This window comes from Peromyscus leucopus, chromosome 3 (assembly GCF_004664715.2).
Source record: "Peromyscus leucopus breed LL Stock chromosome 3, UCI_PerLeu_2.1, whole genome shotgun sequence".
Taxonomy (NCBI): Eukaryota; Metazoa; Chordata; class Mammalia; order Rodentia; family Cricetidae; genus Peromyscus; species Peromyscus leucopus.
In genome coordinates this window covers 58,048,766-58,066,090 of record NC_051065.1, presented here as the reverse complement: position 1 = coordinate 58,066,090, position 17,325 = coordinate 58,048,766, and the positions used below count along the sequence as shown (strand labels likewise).

Below are 17,325 nucleotides of genomic sequence, written 5' to 3'. Positions count from 1 at the left end.
ATGTGCTTGTTCATGTGTATTCGCACATGCTTGTATGTACACAGGTATTTGCATATGAGAGTGAGTGAGTGTGTGCACACACACACACACACACACACACACACACACACACACACATGCGCGCGCGCACCCAAAATTGACTTTGGGTGTCTTCCTCCATTGCTCTCCACCTTATTTTTTGAGACAGAGCCTCTTACTGAAGCTGGAGCTCATCCATTTGCCTAGGCTGACTGGCCAGTGAGCTTCAGGGAGTCCCATCTCCAGAACCCCACTCCTAAGAGCCTAGCCCCCTCTTCCCTGGTGCTGGGGTTGCAGACACAGGTGCCACCACACCCGGCTTGTGTGTGGGTCCTGAGGTTCTACACTGTGCTCTTCAGTTCTTAGAGGAAGCGCTGCACCAGGTAACCATCTCGCTCCTGATTTTATGCAGGAAAAAAAATCCTTGGCTCAGTTATCTTCAGAATTTCAAGCCAGGCCAGTTGAGCCTCTACCTATAATCCACCCCCACACTCCACCCAGCCCTGGATGCGGAGTCAGCAAGGTCTGGAGCACAAGGCTAGCCTGGGGAGTTCAAGGCTAGTTTGTTTTATGTTGTGAGACTCTGCCTTAAAAAAGAGCCTGGTGTAGTGACATACACCTTTAATCCCAGCACTCAGGAGGCAGAAACAGGTGGATCTCCATGAGTTCTTGGGCAGCCTAGTCTACAGAGCAAGTTCCAGAATAGCCAAGACTACATAGTGAGACCTTGTCTAATAAAGAACCAAAAAAGAGAAAGAAAAGAAAATTCATGCATTGAACTGTTCTTCAGAAATTAGGAAAGAGCTTTCACTGAGTGTCGATTGTGTGGTGACAGATTCAGCAGAATTGAGGCCTGCCACAGAAGCAGCCAGGCCACAGTACTATTTCACAGTAGGCAGTTTGAATAAAGTGCTCTTTGTGCTGGTCTCAGACTGAGGGCGGGGCTTGTGGCCATTTATGCTATTTCTCCTTAATGGAAATTGAGGCAGCCTCTAATCCTGCTATCACATGACAGCTACTTATTTGATTTTTGGTAATTTGGGAGCAGCTGCAGACAAACAATTACTCTACAAAAAGAGCCAAGCAGCTGTATTCAGACCCAGTCTCCAGGTGGTTGGTTGATCACACCAAACTTCTCTTCCACAGCTTTCCTAAAACAGGTATAGCTTCAGCGACTCACCTGCTTTTGCATCCGTGTGTTTGAAAATACATTTTTTTCCTTCTTTCCTTCTTCCCTCCTCCCTCCCTCCCTCTTCTTCCCACTCCCCTCTCTTTGGAGATGCGGTTTTACTATGTATCCCTGGCTGGTCTGGAACTCAGTGTGCAGACCAGGCTGGAAGAGCTAAGCAGCCGCATTTAGACCCAGTCACCAAGTGGTTAGTCATACCAAACTTCCCTTCTCCCGCCTTTTAAAACTAAGTATAGATAGCTTTGGCAACTTGCCTGCTTTTTAAGCACCTACATGTTTGAAAATACATTTTCTTTTCCTCGCCTGCCTCTATCTTTCTTTTGAGACAGGGTCTTATGTAGCTCTAGCTGGCTGGAACTCCTACAGATCTACCTGCCTTTGCCTTCCAAGTGCTGGGATTAAAGGCCTGTACTACCATATTTGGCAAGATACATTTTTTCTAACTCTTTTTATCACTGTCACTGACACTTATCAGGCATCTATCTCCTTGAAGGCACTGTGTCCGACACTGGCTGTAAACTGGAATGTGGTATTGAGTGGGAAGCTTGCTTTCCTCTCACAGGTGGCTCGACGGTAGCCTTAGTTTTTGCACGGTAAGTTGTTGCTCAGGAATCTGGTGTGAAAGGAAGGCATCAGAGGACTGTGCTCCTTTGGTCCCAGACTCCCCCATGTCTGCTCTCTGCTTCTCATTGATGCCTCTGTGCTGTGCCATGTACTTTGCCAAGCCGTTGCCTCTGCCTCTAGCACCCTTTCATTCTGGGCCCAGAGACTGTCTCTTTCAAGATGCTGCCTGTGTCCTGGCAACCTTGTCTTCACAGTGTTACTTAGCCCTTGGCAAGTCTTGCTAGCATGGAATTTGCTCCTTTTTTAAAAAAATGGCACTGCCTGCTTTCTTGTTGGTTCAGCCTCTTAATATACACTTTAGTAAAAGTTGTTCTAGGGGCTGGAGAAATGGCTTAGCAGCTGGAGAGTGCTTGTTGCTCTTCCAGAGGACTGGAGTTTAGTTCCAGAACTCACAACAGACAGCTTACAACAGCTTGTAACTGTAGCTTCAGGGGTTCTGACACACCCATCTGACCTCTGTGGACACCAGGACACACATGCATGTACGTGTGTACAGACACACATACACAGAATTTGAAAGCTATTTTAACCTAGGAGTTTAAGCATTTGCTTGAGTAAAGTAGCACAAGGAATTGGGTAGGCAGGGTCTTCTATAAGAAGTAAAAGGCGCCGGGGCAGTGGTGGCGCACGCCTTTAATCCCAGCACTTGGGAGGCAGAGGCAGGCGGATCTCTGTGAGTTCGAGGCCAGCCTGGGCTACCAAGTGAGTTCCAGGAAAGGCGCAAAGCTACACAGAGAAACCCTGTCTCGAAAAACCAAAAAAAAAAAAGAAGTAAAAGGCAACATTGCTTTTGAATTTGTATCTACAGAGTGGCAAGAGACATTGACAATCTTCAAATCTCTATGTTGAATTATCATGTCAGATTGGCCTGAGTTGTTGTATAAATTTCTTTAACAATGATGTACAGTGGCCTAGGATTAGAAGCAAGTCTTTCTCAAAGTAAAAATACAATGTAAAACTGCCCCATCCAATATGAAAGCCAGAAGTCATATTAACATGAAGACTAATTAAAATTAAATTAGAAAATTTTAATTCCTAAGTCAAAGTATCACACTTCAATATGGTCAGTTGCCACTGGTGTGTATAGTGGCTGTTACCTTGCTCATGGCAGACCAAAGTGTCACTGCTAAATGCTCTGTTGGATGGCACCATCTAGAACCTACAGAAGAGTAGGCAAGGTCTTTAAAGCACTTGGTGAAGTGGGTTAGCCTAACTGTGCTTTAAAAAGAAAGATTTGTATTTACTTTGTGTGTATGAATGTGTTGCCTGCATGTGTGTATGTGCACCACAGATCCCTTGAAACTGGGGTTACTGATAGTTGTGAGCCACCATGAGGCTGTTAGGAATCTAGCCTGAGTCTTCTGCAAGAGCAGAATTGCAAGGCTCTTAACTGTTAGAGCATACTGTACATACACTTCTAATCTTGTTCAGGGTGCTGTACCTATACAGTTCGTTTAACAAGGCAATGCAAATTGCTAGTTCTTGAAAGTTATTATTACCAACTAATTAGGATATAAAGAAATGCAAGTTAGTAGTTAGTCATTACAATCAAACTTGTAAGTCATACTAGGTATGTTTTCAAGGTTAAACAGATATATTTTAGATAGACAGGTCATCTTTAAACACATTCAGAGATCTACAGAATATGGCATTTAAGATGTTTTAAAAACATAGACTCTTCCTTCCTTCCTTCATTTGATGACAATGAGACAGACATGTCTGTTCCAATCTACTTCAGAGAAGGATGGGCATTGAAGAAAACTTCATATAGGGTTTACTTTCTTTGTGGCAAAAGTTAGCTCCACTGGGCAAGAAAGTGCCCTTGCCTTGACTGCTGACAGTATGCTGTCCAAATGGACAAGCAGGACACAAAAGAAAGGATTGCCGAACCTTGCCAAGACAAAATAGGAAGGCCCTTCAGAATATCCTGCTTCACAGATAAGTCTGTCAGATACGCTAGCTCTGTAGGCTGAAGATGGATACCCCAGTGTTGCAGAGGAACCTTGGGTGACTGTCCAGGCAGCCAGCTGTCTCTGTCATTTCTCACATTTATTTGGAAGGTTACTTGTTTGCACTTCCTGCTTACTCAGTTAATATTATTTCCTTCTTGGGTCTCTGACGGAGTCGAAGACTAGATAGTTATAGTTTTCCTTGTTAACATATTCAGAAAAGAAACTCACTAAAGAGGTATAAAGTGTATAAGTTTGAAAAACATCAAAAGATAGTTTTGGATTGGTAATGCAAGTTAAGGATAGAACATGAATTAGGTACAACATTTTGTACTCACCAAAATAGGATAAATAATGGAGTATTTTCTCTGAATTTGTCAAATATTTATGGACTGGACATTGTTAATATAATTCTTGACTGTATAGATTATATATACTTTTTGTACTTGTTGTACATAGTCTTTCTTATATTAGTTATAACGTTTTATTATTTTAGACAAAAAAGGGGAAATGTAGTGATATATTGTGTACCCTAATAAAATTTGCCTGACGATCAGAGACCAGAACAAGCCACTAGATTAAACATAGAGGTCAGGCAGTGGTGGCACACACCTTTAATTCCAGTACTTGTAATCACACACCTTTAATCCCCTCACTAGGAAGGTTGAGACAGGAAGTGATGGCTGGGCAGAGAAAGGAATATAAGGCTTCTGGATCTTTGTGAGTTCAAAGCCACTCTGGACTACATGAGATTGATTAAATCTAGGAGAGAAACAGAGCCAGGCAGTGGTAGCACACACCTTTAATCCCAGTATTTGGAAGTCACACGCCTTTAATCCCAGCACTAGGAAGGTTGAGACAGGAAGTGATGGCTGGGCAGAGAGTTATATAAGGCGTGAGGAGACAGGAACTAAAGCCTTTTCAGACTGAGGAATCCTAGAGGTAAGACATGGCAGTGGCTTGTTCCTTTGTCTCTCTGATCTTTCAGCATTTACCTCACTATCTGGCTCTGGATGTTTTTTAATTAAAAGACCATTTAGCAGTTTGTGTTACACTTAACCAATGATCCATCTCTCCAGCCCTAACTTTTTAAAGCATGTTCTAGTTGAAAATTTTAAGGACTTGAAGTTTCTGTGCAGTCTTTACATTCATTTTCCCTTTGGCTGTGGCACCCTCTAGTGCATCAACTTTAGCAATACCAACTTGAAATGTTCTGGTTCTCATTTGATTGCAGTCAAAGAACTCTAAAACATTTTGGAAATCTCTTGTCTTCCTCCCCACCATCTACCTCCCTCTCTTGTCTTCCCTCCCTTTAGAAAGTGTCTGTATCTTTTACCCATCCTCCAAGACCAAGACTTGCTTTTTGATACAGGTCCTTGTGTGGTCAGAACTCTTGATCTGTGAGCATTGTTTCTACTAGTGTCTTTAAAGGAGATATAGAATAACTTTAAGCACTTTTCTAACTGCCCTTATATGTGAGCTTCTGAATCACTAGCTGTGTGCTGAATCCCATGTTGGGTACCTACAAAGAGAATTCATTTGGTCCTCACAGTGATTCCATCTGTCCTTCTGCACTTATATGGTGAAACTCCAGCCTAGACACCAAATGAAACTTGTCTAAGATGTCAGTAAGCGACAGAGCACTGCTGTGGCTCCCGAGTGGGTACTCAGAACCACCGTATTGGCACAGGGAGGATCTGCATTGGAGCGGGTATGGGATGGCTGTTGAGGAGACTCTGCAAACCTGGGGCCTGTGTTGTAGTGGTAACAGAACACTAATAGTAGTAGTAGACAGCGCAGGAAGTTGTGGTCACCATCCACTACGATTTTCAGTAGACACTAGATTTTCAGTAGACACTAGAGATGTGCATGTAGCAGCAACCCCACCCCACCCCACCCCGTTTTATTTCCTATGGTTTTAGTTACCTCTGGTCTAAAAGCATGACACAGAACATTCCAGAGTTAGGGACCACAACTTGTAACTTGCATGATGTTCTCAGCAGAGTGAACACGGCTGGCTCCATCCTTTTCCGTCTCACTGGGTGTGTCAGTACCCTTTGTCCGGCGTGGCCATGCCATGGAGCCCAGGATGGTGAGGGAGTGATATGGGCAGGGGTCAAAGAAAAGCTTCGAGAGCTTCGCACCGGTGGGAGGGAGGGGACAGTTTTTCGTTGTTTGGTTTGTGTCTTTCCTGGATCTCGCTCTGTAGTCCAGGCTGGCCTTGAACTCACAGAGATCCACCTGCCTCTGCCTCCCAAGTGCTGGGATTAAAGGTGTGCGCCACCACCGCCCGGCGAGAGGGTAAAATTTATCAGGTCTCTGTCTATAAGAGTAGATGAAATAGGTGGGGGGTGAGGGGTGGCGCACGCCTTTAATCCCAGCACTTGGAGGCAGAGCCAGGCAGATCTCTGTGAGTTTGAGGCCAGCCTGATATACAGAGCGAGATCCAGGACAGGCACCAAAACTACACAGAGAAACCCTGTCTGGAAAAAAACCAAAAAAAAAAAAAAAAAAAAGGAAAACAAGAATAGATGAAATATATAGGGTTTAGCACTGTCCACAGTTTCAGAATTCTCTAGAGCCTTGGAATATGACACCCACAGATATGTACAGGCTATTGTAGTCCACCGAGACCTAGAATTACAGATGGTTGTGAGCTGCTAGGTGGTGAAGGGAATTGAACCAGGCCCTCTACCACCTTTTCTTGATTTATCAGTGTTGAGCACTGTGGACTTCTCTCCGAGGTGTGAGGATTACTTCCACTATTCCCTTCCTATCTGCTCCTTTTTTGACAATTACATTGTAATATTCCATTTCTTCTGCACCCGTCATCTTGAAAAATAGGCTGTTAATGCCCTATCTATTTTCTCACCTCTCCCCCTCTCTTGCCTCTTAGTGTCAGCTTTAGTTCACTTGTACCGTTTCATAACTTTCATGTTCTGTTGGATGTCATTAGTTCTTCATTAGAAAGTTGTACTTCGTCGGTGCACACATGGAGTGCCATATGCACATGTGGAGGTCGGAGGACAGCTTGCAGGAGATGTGGGTTCTGGGGATTGAATTCAGGTTGTCGGGTTTGGGGGCAAATGCCTTTACCTGCTGAGCCAGCTCAGCAGCTTAGTTTCTTTGCACTTTGTTCTATAATTGAAGCCTGCAAATAGAAAGCGAATACAACATACATGAACGTGGCTTTTTTTTTTAAATCATAGAGCCCAAGTCTTGGGGGAGGATAATTGCTTTTCTCTGTAGCTTAGCTGGCACTCTTTGAAGAGAGGCTCTTGGTAGACACATTCTTCTGTTCTTAAATTCCTAGCACTGGGTTTTAAGACACATTTAGCCTTGCTTCTAGTTTCACGCTGGCTTTATTTATTTATTTATTTATTTATTTATTTATTTTAATGATTGTTAATTTTTCTGCTGTGGTACAAGCTTGACCTATTACTTTGTTTCCCATGAAGCAAATTCTGTTGTTGACATTAGAGTTTGTTGACCGTTGAGTGTAATTTCTAGTCTCATGATAAATTTTAGGTTCCAGATGTGCCCAGGGATGTAACCTGAGCCTCTTTTCCCCTGGGCACAGTCTTGGATTGAGATTTTTAGAAAGATCTCACTGATTTGTTTCTTTTGAAATGATAATGGTATTGATTAGACTAATGCTCTCTTCTGTCCTTTGTTATGCTTTGATTAGATTTCTTGGCCTGACCTTCTTCTCCCTTGATTTGTAAATACTCTTCACTTAATCTCATCCATTATGTGTGGATTCGACTGATTTAAGCCCCTGATTGACTCCTCCAGATTCCAGCAGCTCCCTAGGTACTGTATAGAGATCATGTCACCAAGGTGCTGTATCTCCAGTCCTTGTCTTTTGCTTCTGCCTCAGCTGGTCTGCAGGGAGAAAGCAGAAACACCTCTTACAGTGAGACTGAGTCTCATTTTCTAGATCAGCGGTTCTCAACTTTCTAGTGCTCTAACCCCTTAATACCATTCCTCATGTTGTGCTGACCCCCAACTATAAAACTATTTTTGTTACTACTTCATAACTGTAATTTTTCTACTGTTATGTAAATATCTGATACTCTTAGGCGATCCCTGTGAAAAGGTTGTTCAACCCTGGAATCATGAGCCACAGGTTGAGAACCAGTGATGTAGATCAAGCTGGCCTTAAACTCACTATGGAGCCCAAGCTGGATCTTTATTCCCTAGCCTGCCCAGTACAGGGTTACAGGTATTGCTATCATGTCCAGCAAAGATCCACCCCTTTAAAAAAAAAATGATGTGTGTATGTAGGTATGTGTGTGTGAATATGGGTACCCAAAGAAGCCAGAAGCATCAGGTACCCCTGGAGGTGGATTTACAGGTGCTTGTGAGCCACCTGATGTGAGTGCTGGGACCCAAACTCTGTCTTCTGTTGGAGCAGTACATAACTCTTAACCCCTGAACCATCTTCCCACTCCCCAGGAATAATTTCAATCGTTTTGAGGGATAGACGGGTGAGCCATTTTGCTTTTCTGGTTCAGAAGGTTCTAGCTCATTCCCCCTGCCCCCCTCTTCCTCCCTCCTCTCTCTTCTCCATTTTGTGCACAGTCACAAAGTTTTATTAGGTGTGTTGATGTTCTCACTTCCTGTCTAAAACAGTGTTAATTGCTCAGACTAATGTAATATGTGGTGTCATAACATAAGCTTCTCAGATATCGTCAAGAAAGCCTGGTAGCAGGTGTCTAGATATGAAGAAATTGAGGCGCAGTTAATGGCACATGTGAGACTTTGGGAAATGAGTTAAGAAAGATAGACTCAAAAGCCTGAGGGTTTTGGCATTGTCATAATTAACAGTAAACACTTATGTTCTGGGCACTGTGTTCTAGACTTTGCTAGGATCTATTTATTCAATCCGCACATCATCCTTTGGAAGATATGTACTATGTATTTCTTCCTCTTACCTTAAATAAACAGTGACAGGATTGTGGCTTAGTAATCATTAAGTAACTTGTCCAGGGTGTCTTGGGAAGAGTCTGCTCTTTTCAAATGCACAGTATTTCATATCTTCCCCCATTAGCAATTTCCATTACTTTGGCTAGCCAGAGAATCTGATGCCTTGAGAGTAAAAACTAAAGTCCTTTACTGAAATTGACATGGGGAGCAGAGGGGGTTGTAGAGGTGGCTCAGTGGTTAAGAGCACTTGCTGCTCTTGCAGAAGACCTGGGTTCGATTCCCAACACCCATATGGTGGCTCACACTGCCAATAATACCATTTCCAGGGGATCCGACACCCTCTTCTGGCTTCCACAGGCACCAGGCAGACATGTGGTACACACATACATGCAAGCAAAATACTCATACACATGATATAAATTAAATAAATCTTTTTTTGTTTGTTTGTTTTGTTTTTTAATGATGGGAACAAAAATATATCTAAAAGCGAAGCTTCTGGAAAAACCATTTGTTCTTCCCCATCTTGTATCTTTCCTCAAACTTGACCTTGGCCTCCCGCCTGGCCTTGCGTTTCAGGGCTGGGTCTCTAAAGACATCCTTGTTGACAACTGTTTTGTCCAAGGGGATGTCCACAGAGTACCTTGTGGGCATGAGGTGATTGTAGTTATAAACTTTCACAAAGGACTTGATCTTTGACCTCTTGGCAATTTTCTTCTTGCCCATGGCAGCTGTCACTTTTCGGGGATAGCGTTCAATTCCAGCCACCAGGGCATGGCTGTAAGGGCGGTCTGAGGTGCCATCATCAATGTTCTTCACAATGACGGCTTTGCATCCGGAGAGTAGTGTCCAGCCAGGACCAGCACCACTTTCCCGGGTTTCATGAACTTGCCCATGTCGACAGCAAGGAGCCGGGACCCAGCAGAAAGGAAAGAAGAAAATAAATCTTTTTTGTTTTTTGTTGTTGTTTGTTTGTTTGTTTGAGGCAGGGGTTCACTGTGTAGTCTTGACTGGCTTGGAGCTCACTGTCAGACCAGGATGTCTTCACAGAGATCTGCCTGCCTCTGCCAACAGAGTGCTGAGATATAGGGTGTGTACCATGCCTGGGCCAGAACAAATTAATCTTAAAATAAATTGACCTAGGGGAGTGGTGGACTGTTTCCGTTTTCATTTTTTTCCCTGTTAAATAAATATGGCAGTGGAGATCTGGTCATCTCCAGCGGCATGTGTATGTTACTCATGACTGACTTAGATAACTTTACTTATTCATGGTTTTGTGAAAGCAGTATTTACAACTACTCCATTCAGGTTCAGAGAAGGCAGAAATGCCTCTGCCTTTGCTTTTTAGAGTGTCCACAATACAGGAGGTTAGAGAAGCTGGCGGATGGGGGGGGGGGGGTTGGAAAGAGAAGAGGCCGGCACCAGGCAGAAGTGACAAGCCCGGGAAGCAGACAGCCCTATTGATTTATGCTGCAAGCTGCATTCTGGAGCAAAGATTGAAATCCATTATGCCAAGCACATAGCTTTCAAATCCCTTTGAAAAGCAGTTTAGATGCCATCTAATCTCAAATCATTTAAAAACAGTTTTGAAGTACCCAGAATTCTAAAATGCCCTAAGCAATTTGTCTCAGACTAGAACAGTGAAATTAATGGAAAAATAACATTTTATTGGTATCTTCCTCTTATATATTCTGTTTGTGTGACTTGGTGTATTAAATTGTGCTTTAGATAAGTCCTATACTTTTTAGATAAGTCCTGTATACTTTTGAAAAACTCACAACAATGATAGTATATGAAAGAAACCCTACCAGGCACTCCACTTTTTTTTTCTTTAAAACTATGTCATAAATTCAAACCCTGTCATGGCAAATAAGTATAAACACATACCATACGTAATTCCAGGCATTTAGAAAAGTTACAGAGATGATGTAACACTCTTCAAATACTCTTTACTCAGATTTCCCACATGCTAGTATTTGTTTTCTTCTTCATTTTCTCTCTGTTGAGTAAGTATTTTATTAGGTACCCCAGACATGATGGCACAGGCCCTTAATCTCAACATAGACAGGCAGATCTCTGGGGCCAGCCTACTCCACACAGCAAGTTCCAGGCCAGCCAAAGCTACATAGTGAGACCCCATCTCAAAAACAAACAAACAAGGTGGGGGGGGGAGCAGCTTACCAGAGGAACTAAAGTTTTTAGAAGTTCTCAGAGAGGAAAAATGAGATTTCTACAGTAGAGCAGTATAAAAGAAGAATTTCATATGAATAATCATATTCTTTCTACATATAGGTATAAATGTTGTATTTCTGCATATGTATGGTTGCCATTTCTTTTTGTAAGTTCTAGAATGCTGTGCTGTGTATTACTATAACAGTCAAATTTACATTGTATTTGCATCCGTTTGTATGAGGAGAGGTGATGTTAGGATGTAAGTTAAATCTTCAACTATGAATCATAACTTCAAATACATGCCAGACCTTTATACATATGTTGTTATGTTCAGCCCAGGAAGTTTATCTTCATAATTTTCTTCTTTTTTCTGTCAAGAATCCTTTTTTGATGTTGTTGTTGTGGTTTTTTTATTTGTTGGACTGGTTGGTTGGTTTTTCAAGACCTGTAGACTGGCCTCAAATTCACAGAGATCTACCTGCTTCTGCCTCCTCTGCTGGGATTAAGGCTGTGCACCACCACCCAGCTAAGAATCTTTTTGTTTTAAACTACTAAATATGAGTTGAAAACCAAAACAGAGATCATAAACAGCTGGATCACAGCATGTGACTTTCAGAGCACGGCCGCAGCGTCAGACTCGCGTGTGAGACACTCTTCTTAGGCCCAGTGCCCACTCAGCACCTCAGCAGCCGGGGAACCCTAACCCCCTCTTCTTCAGAGAGCCCTCTTCTCCTAACCTGCCATAGCCACCAGAAATGCCAAGGATTTATCTTTAATAGTTATCCAATACAAATTTTTGTAAAGATAAGAAAGTTTTATTTTGCTATAAAATTACTCATTTATTCTTTATCTTAATTTTCACATGTGATAAAGCATTGTAACAACAAATTTTCGGTGCACAGTTCAGTAATGTTCAGCACGTTCCTGTTATTGTGTACTCAATCTGCAGACTTCTTGCATCTCATGAGACAGCGCCTCACCTGCTTGCACTCGAGCCTGCCAGCTGCTTTTCTGTAGACTATTCTAATTCCTTCCTAAAGATGGACGACAGGGCCAGGGAGGCAGCCCACCAGGTGAAAGCACTGCCATACAGGCCTGGCCTCTAAATCCAGTCCCCAGAACCAGGGTAACAGGATGTACCCATGCACGTAGAAACACAAATAAAGTAGAGCCCAAATGGACTCATGTACAGAGTATTTGTCTCTGTGACTAGCTTGCATTGTGTTTGTTTAGTTGTTTTTGTTGTCTTTTGTTTTTGTTTTTTTGTCTTTTGGAGACAGGGTTTCTCTGTGTAGTTTTGGTGCCTGTCCTGGATCTTACTCTGTAGCCCAGGCTGGCCTCAAACTCACAGAGATCCGCATGGCTCTGCCTCCTGAGTGCTGGGATTAAAGGCGCAGGTGACCAGCTTGTTTTACTGAGTAAAGAATCTTCAAGTTTCACATAGTATAGTCTATGTCCAAATTTCAAAAGCTCAGACCAGAACAACCTAGTTTCAAATAGAACAGTTTCAAGTGTACAGTAAAGTTCAGTAGATGGTAGAGAGGTTTCCTGTCGGAATTTTGTAGGACGGCGGTACATTGAGTCTTGTCATGAGTATGTGTTGACATGCCATTATCACCCAGAGTCTATATTACTTTATGGTTCATTCTATGACTTTGAATTTAGTGAAAATCAACTATGTTCTGCCTGTCTCTCCCCCCCCCCCCCCAATCCCTGGAAATCCTACTCCTTTTACTGTCTGCATAATTTTGCCTTTTCTAGAATGTCCTATAGTTGTAATCATACAGTGTGTAATCTTTTTAGATGGTCTTTCACCTAATAATATCCATTTAAGGTTTTTGTTTTTTCCCGTTCCATGTCCTGGGAACTCACCCCTTGACAGGGTCCTGCTCTATAGCTCTGGCTCATCTGGAATTTGATATGTAGACCACGCTGATCTCAGACTTGTGATGCTTCTGTCTCTGCCTCCTAAGTGCCAGATTATAGGTGTGTGCCACCATGCCTAACTCAATGGCCTGTTTCTTTCGAGTGCTGAACAATATTTCATTGTCCAGATGAACAAAACTTTTGTGTCCAGTCACTTACTGAAGGACATCTGGTAGCATCCAAGTTCTAGCAGTTGCAGACAAAGCTGCTGTAAACATTTGTGTGCGGATTGTGGTGTGGATGGAGTTTGTCAGGTTTTTTGACTAAACACCAAGGACTTAATTATGGGGTCAAATGGTAGGAGGTTTGTTCAGTTTGGGGAGAAACTGTCTTTGAAGGTGACTGACTACCCAGCAAGGAGTCAGCATTCCTGTAGCAAACAGAGTTCACTCTTGTCGCTGTTTGTGGGTTTTTGTTTTTGTGTTTTGGGATTTTTATTGCTCATGCACACAGAATTTGTACCACTAGAGCAGAGGCTGTGGACGACTCCTGTTTCCAGTTGGGTGGGAGGACCTGCTTAGTCTTAGAGTGATGAGCCAGTTGGTAATGAGCCAGTTGGTGAGTTCTGCTCTCTACCAGAATCAGGCTGAATTTATTGTCCTTACCTTTTCTGTTCTTCTTGGGATGCTTTAGGACAGTGACCACTTTTTTGTTGTTGTTGTTGTTGATGTTTTTTCCAGACAGGGTTTCTCTGTGTAGCTTTGCGCCTTTCCTGGATCTCACTCTGTAGACCAGGCTGGCCTCCGAACTCACAGAGATCCACCTGGCTCTGCCTCCCGAGTGCTGGGATTAAAGGTGTGTGCCGCTGCCTGGCTGAGTTTTAGTTATTTTTAAAATTTTGAAATACTCCTTTTTCTTTTGGCAAATGCTTTTCCCTGTTCTGGACTTATTTTCTTGACAGTGTATTACTATTGTGTGACCTTTCTTGGGGAGATATAAACAAATATCTTTTCACTCCAGGTATGGCACCAGCAATAAACTAGAGACATGATTCCACCCAAATCTAGCTTGGTGAGCCAGTGAGTTTATTGGGGTTTCTCACAGGAGTGTGAGTGAGGATTCACATACAGAACAGGTAACTGAAAGGTCACTGCATTACTGAAAAGCCCACTCTAGTGTGGATAATGAGTCATGGAAACTGCATCCCTGGGACTCCTGGCTTGACTTGCAGGTGGTTCCATTGAAGAACTTCCTGTTCTCAGCAATTATGACTACTCACATACAAGAGAGGGAGCTTTTGGTCCTGTAACTTTCTGAGCCTCCTTGAATTGTCTATAAGTTTCCTGAACTTTCTGAGCTTCTGCAATTTTCTTAGCCTAGGAACATCCCTGCTCCTTATAGGAGGGAAAGTTTTGATACAGAGGAAATAGCCACCTAATACCTAATGTGTTCAAAGATCAAAGGGTTTATTGTTTTTAGTGTGTGTGGGGTTTTGTCTGCCTGTGTGTTGTATAATATCCTCAGAGGCCACAAGAGGGAGTCAGATCCCCTGTAAACGTAGTTAGTTATTATTCTACAACTAGGTGTGGGTACCTGGGGCTGAACCCGGGTCCTCTGGAAAAGCATCTACCGCCCTTCACCACTGAGCCATCTCTTCATCCCTGAATAAAAGTTTTTACTTGAATAAAGTCTATGAATTTGAGGCCAGCCTGGTCTACCTAGTAAGTTGCCCTCCAGTCAGTGCTACATAGGGAGACCCTGTCTCAAAAAAAGATAATGTTGGGGCTGGAGAGATGGCTCAGGGGTTAGGAGCAATGGCTGCTGACAACTGTCTGTAGCTCCAGTTCCAGGGGATCTGACACCTTAACACAATGCACATAAAGTTAAAAAGATAATGTTGAATTAAGAGACCAATTGTTGTTTTTGTTTTTTGTTTTTGTTTTTGTTTTTGAGACAAAGTCTCAATGTAGTCCTGACTGTTCTAGAAATAGCTATGTAGGCCAGGCTGGCCTCAAACTCACAGAGATCTGCCTGCCTCTGCCTCCGTAAATGCTGGGATTAAAGGCTTGCGCCTCCGTGCCTGGCTGTGTTGTGTCTTTCTATCCATGAGCGTACAGTCACCCTTTTTGTCTTCAGTCCTGTGGTTTCTTCGTGAGAGTTGTGTAGTTTTCCTCATACAGATTTTTTTCAAGGGTGGAAGTTCAGGAGATTTATTCTACAACATGGTGGCTACAGTTCGTGACTGAAGTTAAATGCTTTCATTCCCAAAATGATACGTATATGAGGCAACTCATGTTTTAATTAGCTAGGTTTTACCGTTCCATCGCATATATGTATTTTCAAATATCATGCTGTACATGATAAATATGTATAGTTTCATATGTCTATTTGAAATAAAAATGAAAATTTGAAAATAATTTGTAACATTTCCTGTTTACTACAGGAGATATGTTCCCTGACCCCCAACAGACACCTAAAACTGGGTAGTGCTAAACCTAAAACTAAACCATAACATTTTTCGTGGCTTCCCTCCACCTTCATGTAGCTCTTATACATATTTTGTAGATTTATACTCTGATATTTCCCTTTTAGGAGGCATTAATAGAGAAGAAATTATGTTTAATTCCAAGTTCTACTTGTTCATTGTTGGTATATAAGAAAACACTGACTTATGTATCCACCCTGTATCTTACAACCTACTTGCTGTTAAATCCAGGAGTCTTTGGTTGATTAAAGCTCACGCAGACTGTCATGCCACGCAGAGACAGTTGTTTTTCCTTCCCAGAGATCTCTCTCTCTCTCTTGTGTTTCCTTCCTCTTTGCTCCCTCCCCTCTCTCTTCCCCTTCTTTCCTCCTTTCTTTTCCCTTATTTCTTTTGTCTCCTTTTTCTGTCTTTTACTGCATAAGCTATGAGTTCCAATGTAATGTCAAAAAGATGTAATGAGAGGAGACATCCTTGTCTTGTTCCTGATTTCAATGGGAAACCTTAGAGTTTTTCATCTTTAAGTAAATGGGTATAGGCATTTTTATAGATGTTCTTTATCAAGGTGAGGAAACCCCTTTTATTCCTAATTTGCATTTTTTTCCTTTTTAAGGTGGACTGATATGTGGTTCGTCTGTACCGAGTTTTGTTTCCGCTTCACCCATTGATGGACACTTGGGTAGCTTCCACCTTTTGGCTGTTGTGAATAATGCTGCTATGAACATGGGTGTGCACAGAGCTCTTTGAGACCCTGCTTTCAGTTCTTCTGGGTAAGTACCAGAAGTTAAATTGCCAGATTATGTAGTAGTTCTATTTAAAAACATTTTAGGGGCCGGGCGGTGGTGGTGCACGCCTTTAATCCCAGCACTGGGGAGGCAGAGGCAGGTGGATCTCTGAGTTCGAAGCCAGCCTGGACTACAGAGTGAGTTCCAGGATAGGCTCCAAAGCTACACAGAGAGACTCTGTCTCGAAAAACAAAAACAAAAACAAACAAACAAAAAAACATTTTAGGAACCAATACACAGAATTTCATGTATGACAGTGTTCATCAGCCTTGCTTCATTAGCACAGCTATACAACAAAGTATTCTATACTATTTTAAAAGAATGTGGTAGGTTTGTGTGTTTTAATATGTCAAAATGTCTAGGTATATTAAAATGAGAAAGACAAACTTCGTGTCATTGTAAAACCTGTTTTATTTTAACTCTGTACATGTTTGCTTCACTTTTCCTCACGAATAATGAGCTTGTGGAGATGGGAGGGGAGACTGTGACAGAGAGGCAGTTTTTCTACCTCAGGCACTGTTTCCGTTCAGGCCTTACAAGGAGCACAGTTATTGGGGTTGTTTTGTTTTGTTTTGTTTTGTTTTTTTTCGGGACAGGGTTTCTCTGTGTAGCCTTGGCTGTCCTGGGACTACTCACTCTGTAGACCAGGCTGCTCTTGAACTCATGAAGATCTGCCTGCCGCTGCCTCCTGAGTGCTGGGATAACAGGCGGGTGCCACCACCACCATCCGGCAGGAACACAGTTTTGTAAACACAACCAAATTGAATTATTGTTTGGGGAGGCTGTCCTATTTGGTGTGTTAATGTTTCTATATAATAGTGAATGTCTGTCAAAATGATTTCACATAAAAAATATTTTACTATTTTATGTCATTTGAATTTCCCATACCTTGGTGTGGTCAAGTAAGTAATAAAATCAGAGGTTTGTCTGTTTCTCTGCTCTAAAAACCACTTAGTGTAAGCGTTCTGTTGCATTGGACACTGAGTCGCCTTCCTCTGCCTCCTCTTCCTCTTCTCTTATAGCTGTAGATCTTGATGGAGGAGCACGGAGTGACCCAGACTGAACACATGGCTACCATAGAAGCCCACGCAGTGGCCCAGCAGGTGCAGCAGGTCCATGTAGCCACGTACACAGAGCACAGTATGCTGAGCGCCGATGAAGACTCCCCTTCCTCCCCTGAGGACACTTCTTATGATGACTCGGACATCCTCAACTCCACGGCAGCTGACGAGGTAACTGCCCACCTGGCTGCTGCAGGTAAGGTTTGCACCGGAAGCTTCCTCTTTCCGTGACCTGTGGGTTCATGCCTGTCTG

The 17,325-nt window shown here is 42.7% G+C and overlaps 1 protein-coding gene and 1 pseudogene across 3 annotated transcripts in view; one reads left to right on the top strand and one right to left on the bottom strand.

Annotated features, from left to right (window-relative positions):
- Nrf1 (nuclear respiratory factor 1) overlaps positions 1–17,325 on the top strand; it is a 112,834-nt gene that overhangs the window by 26,250 nt on the left and 69,259 nt on the right. For all 3 annotated transcript variants that reach the window (XM_028866186.2, XM_037203685.1, XM_037203684.1), the window contains exons 2-3: positions 15,840–15,996; positions 17,034–17,268. In XM_028866186.2, coding sequence (XP_028722019.1) covers positions 17,046–17,268 — 223 coding nt within the window. In that variant the 5' untranslated portion in view covers positions 15,840–15,996; positions 17,034–17,045. The remainder of the gene's footprint in view (positions 1–15,839; positions 15,997–17,033; positions 17,269–17,325) is intronic.
- LOC114691074 lies at positions 9,152–9,617 on the bottom strand (annotated as a pseudogene).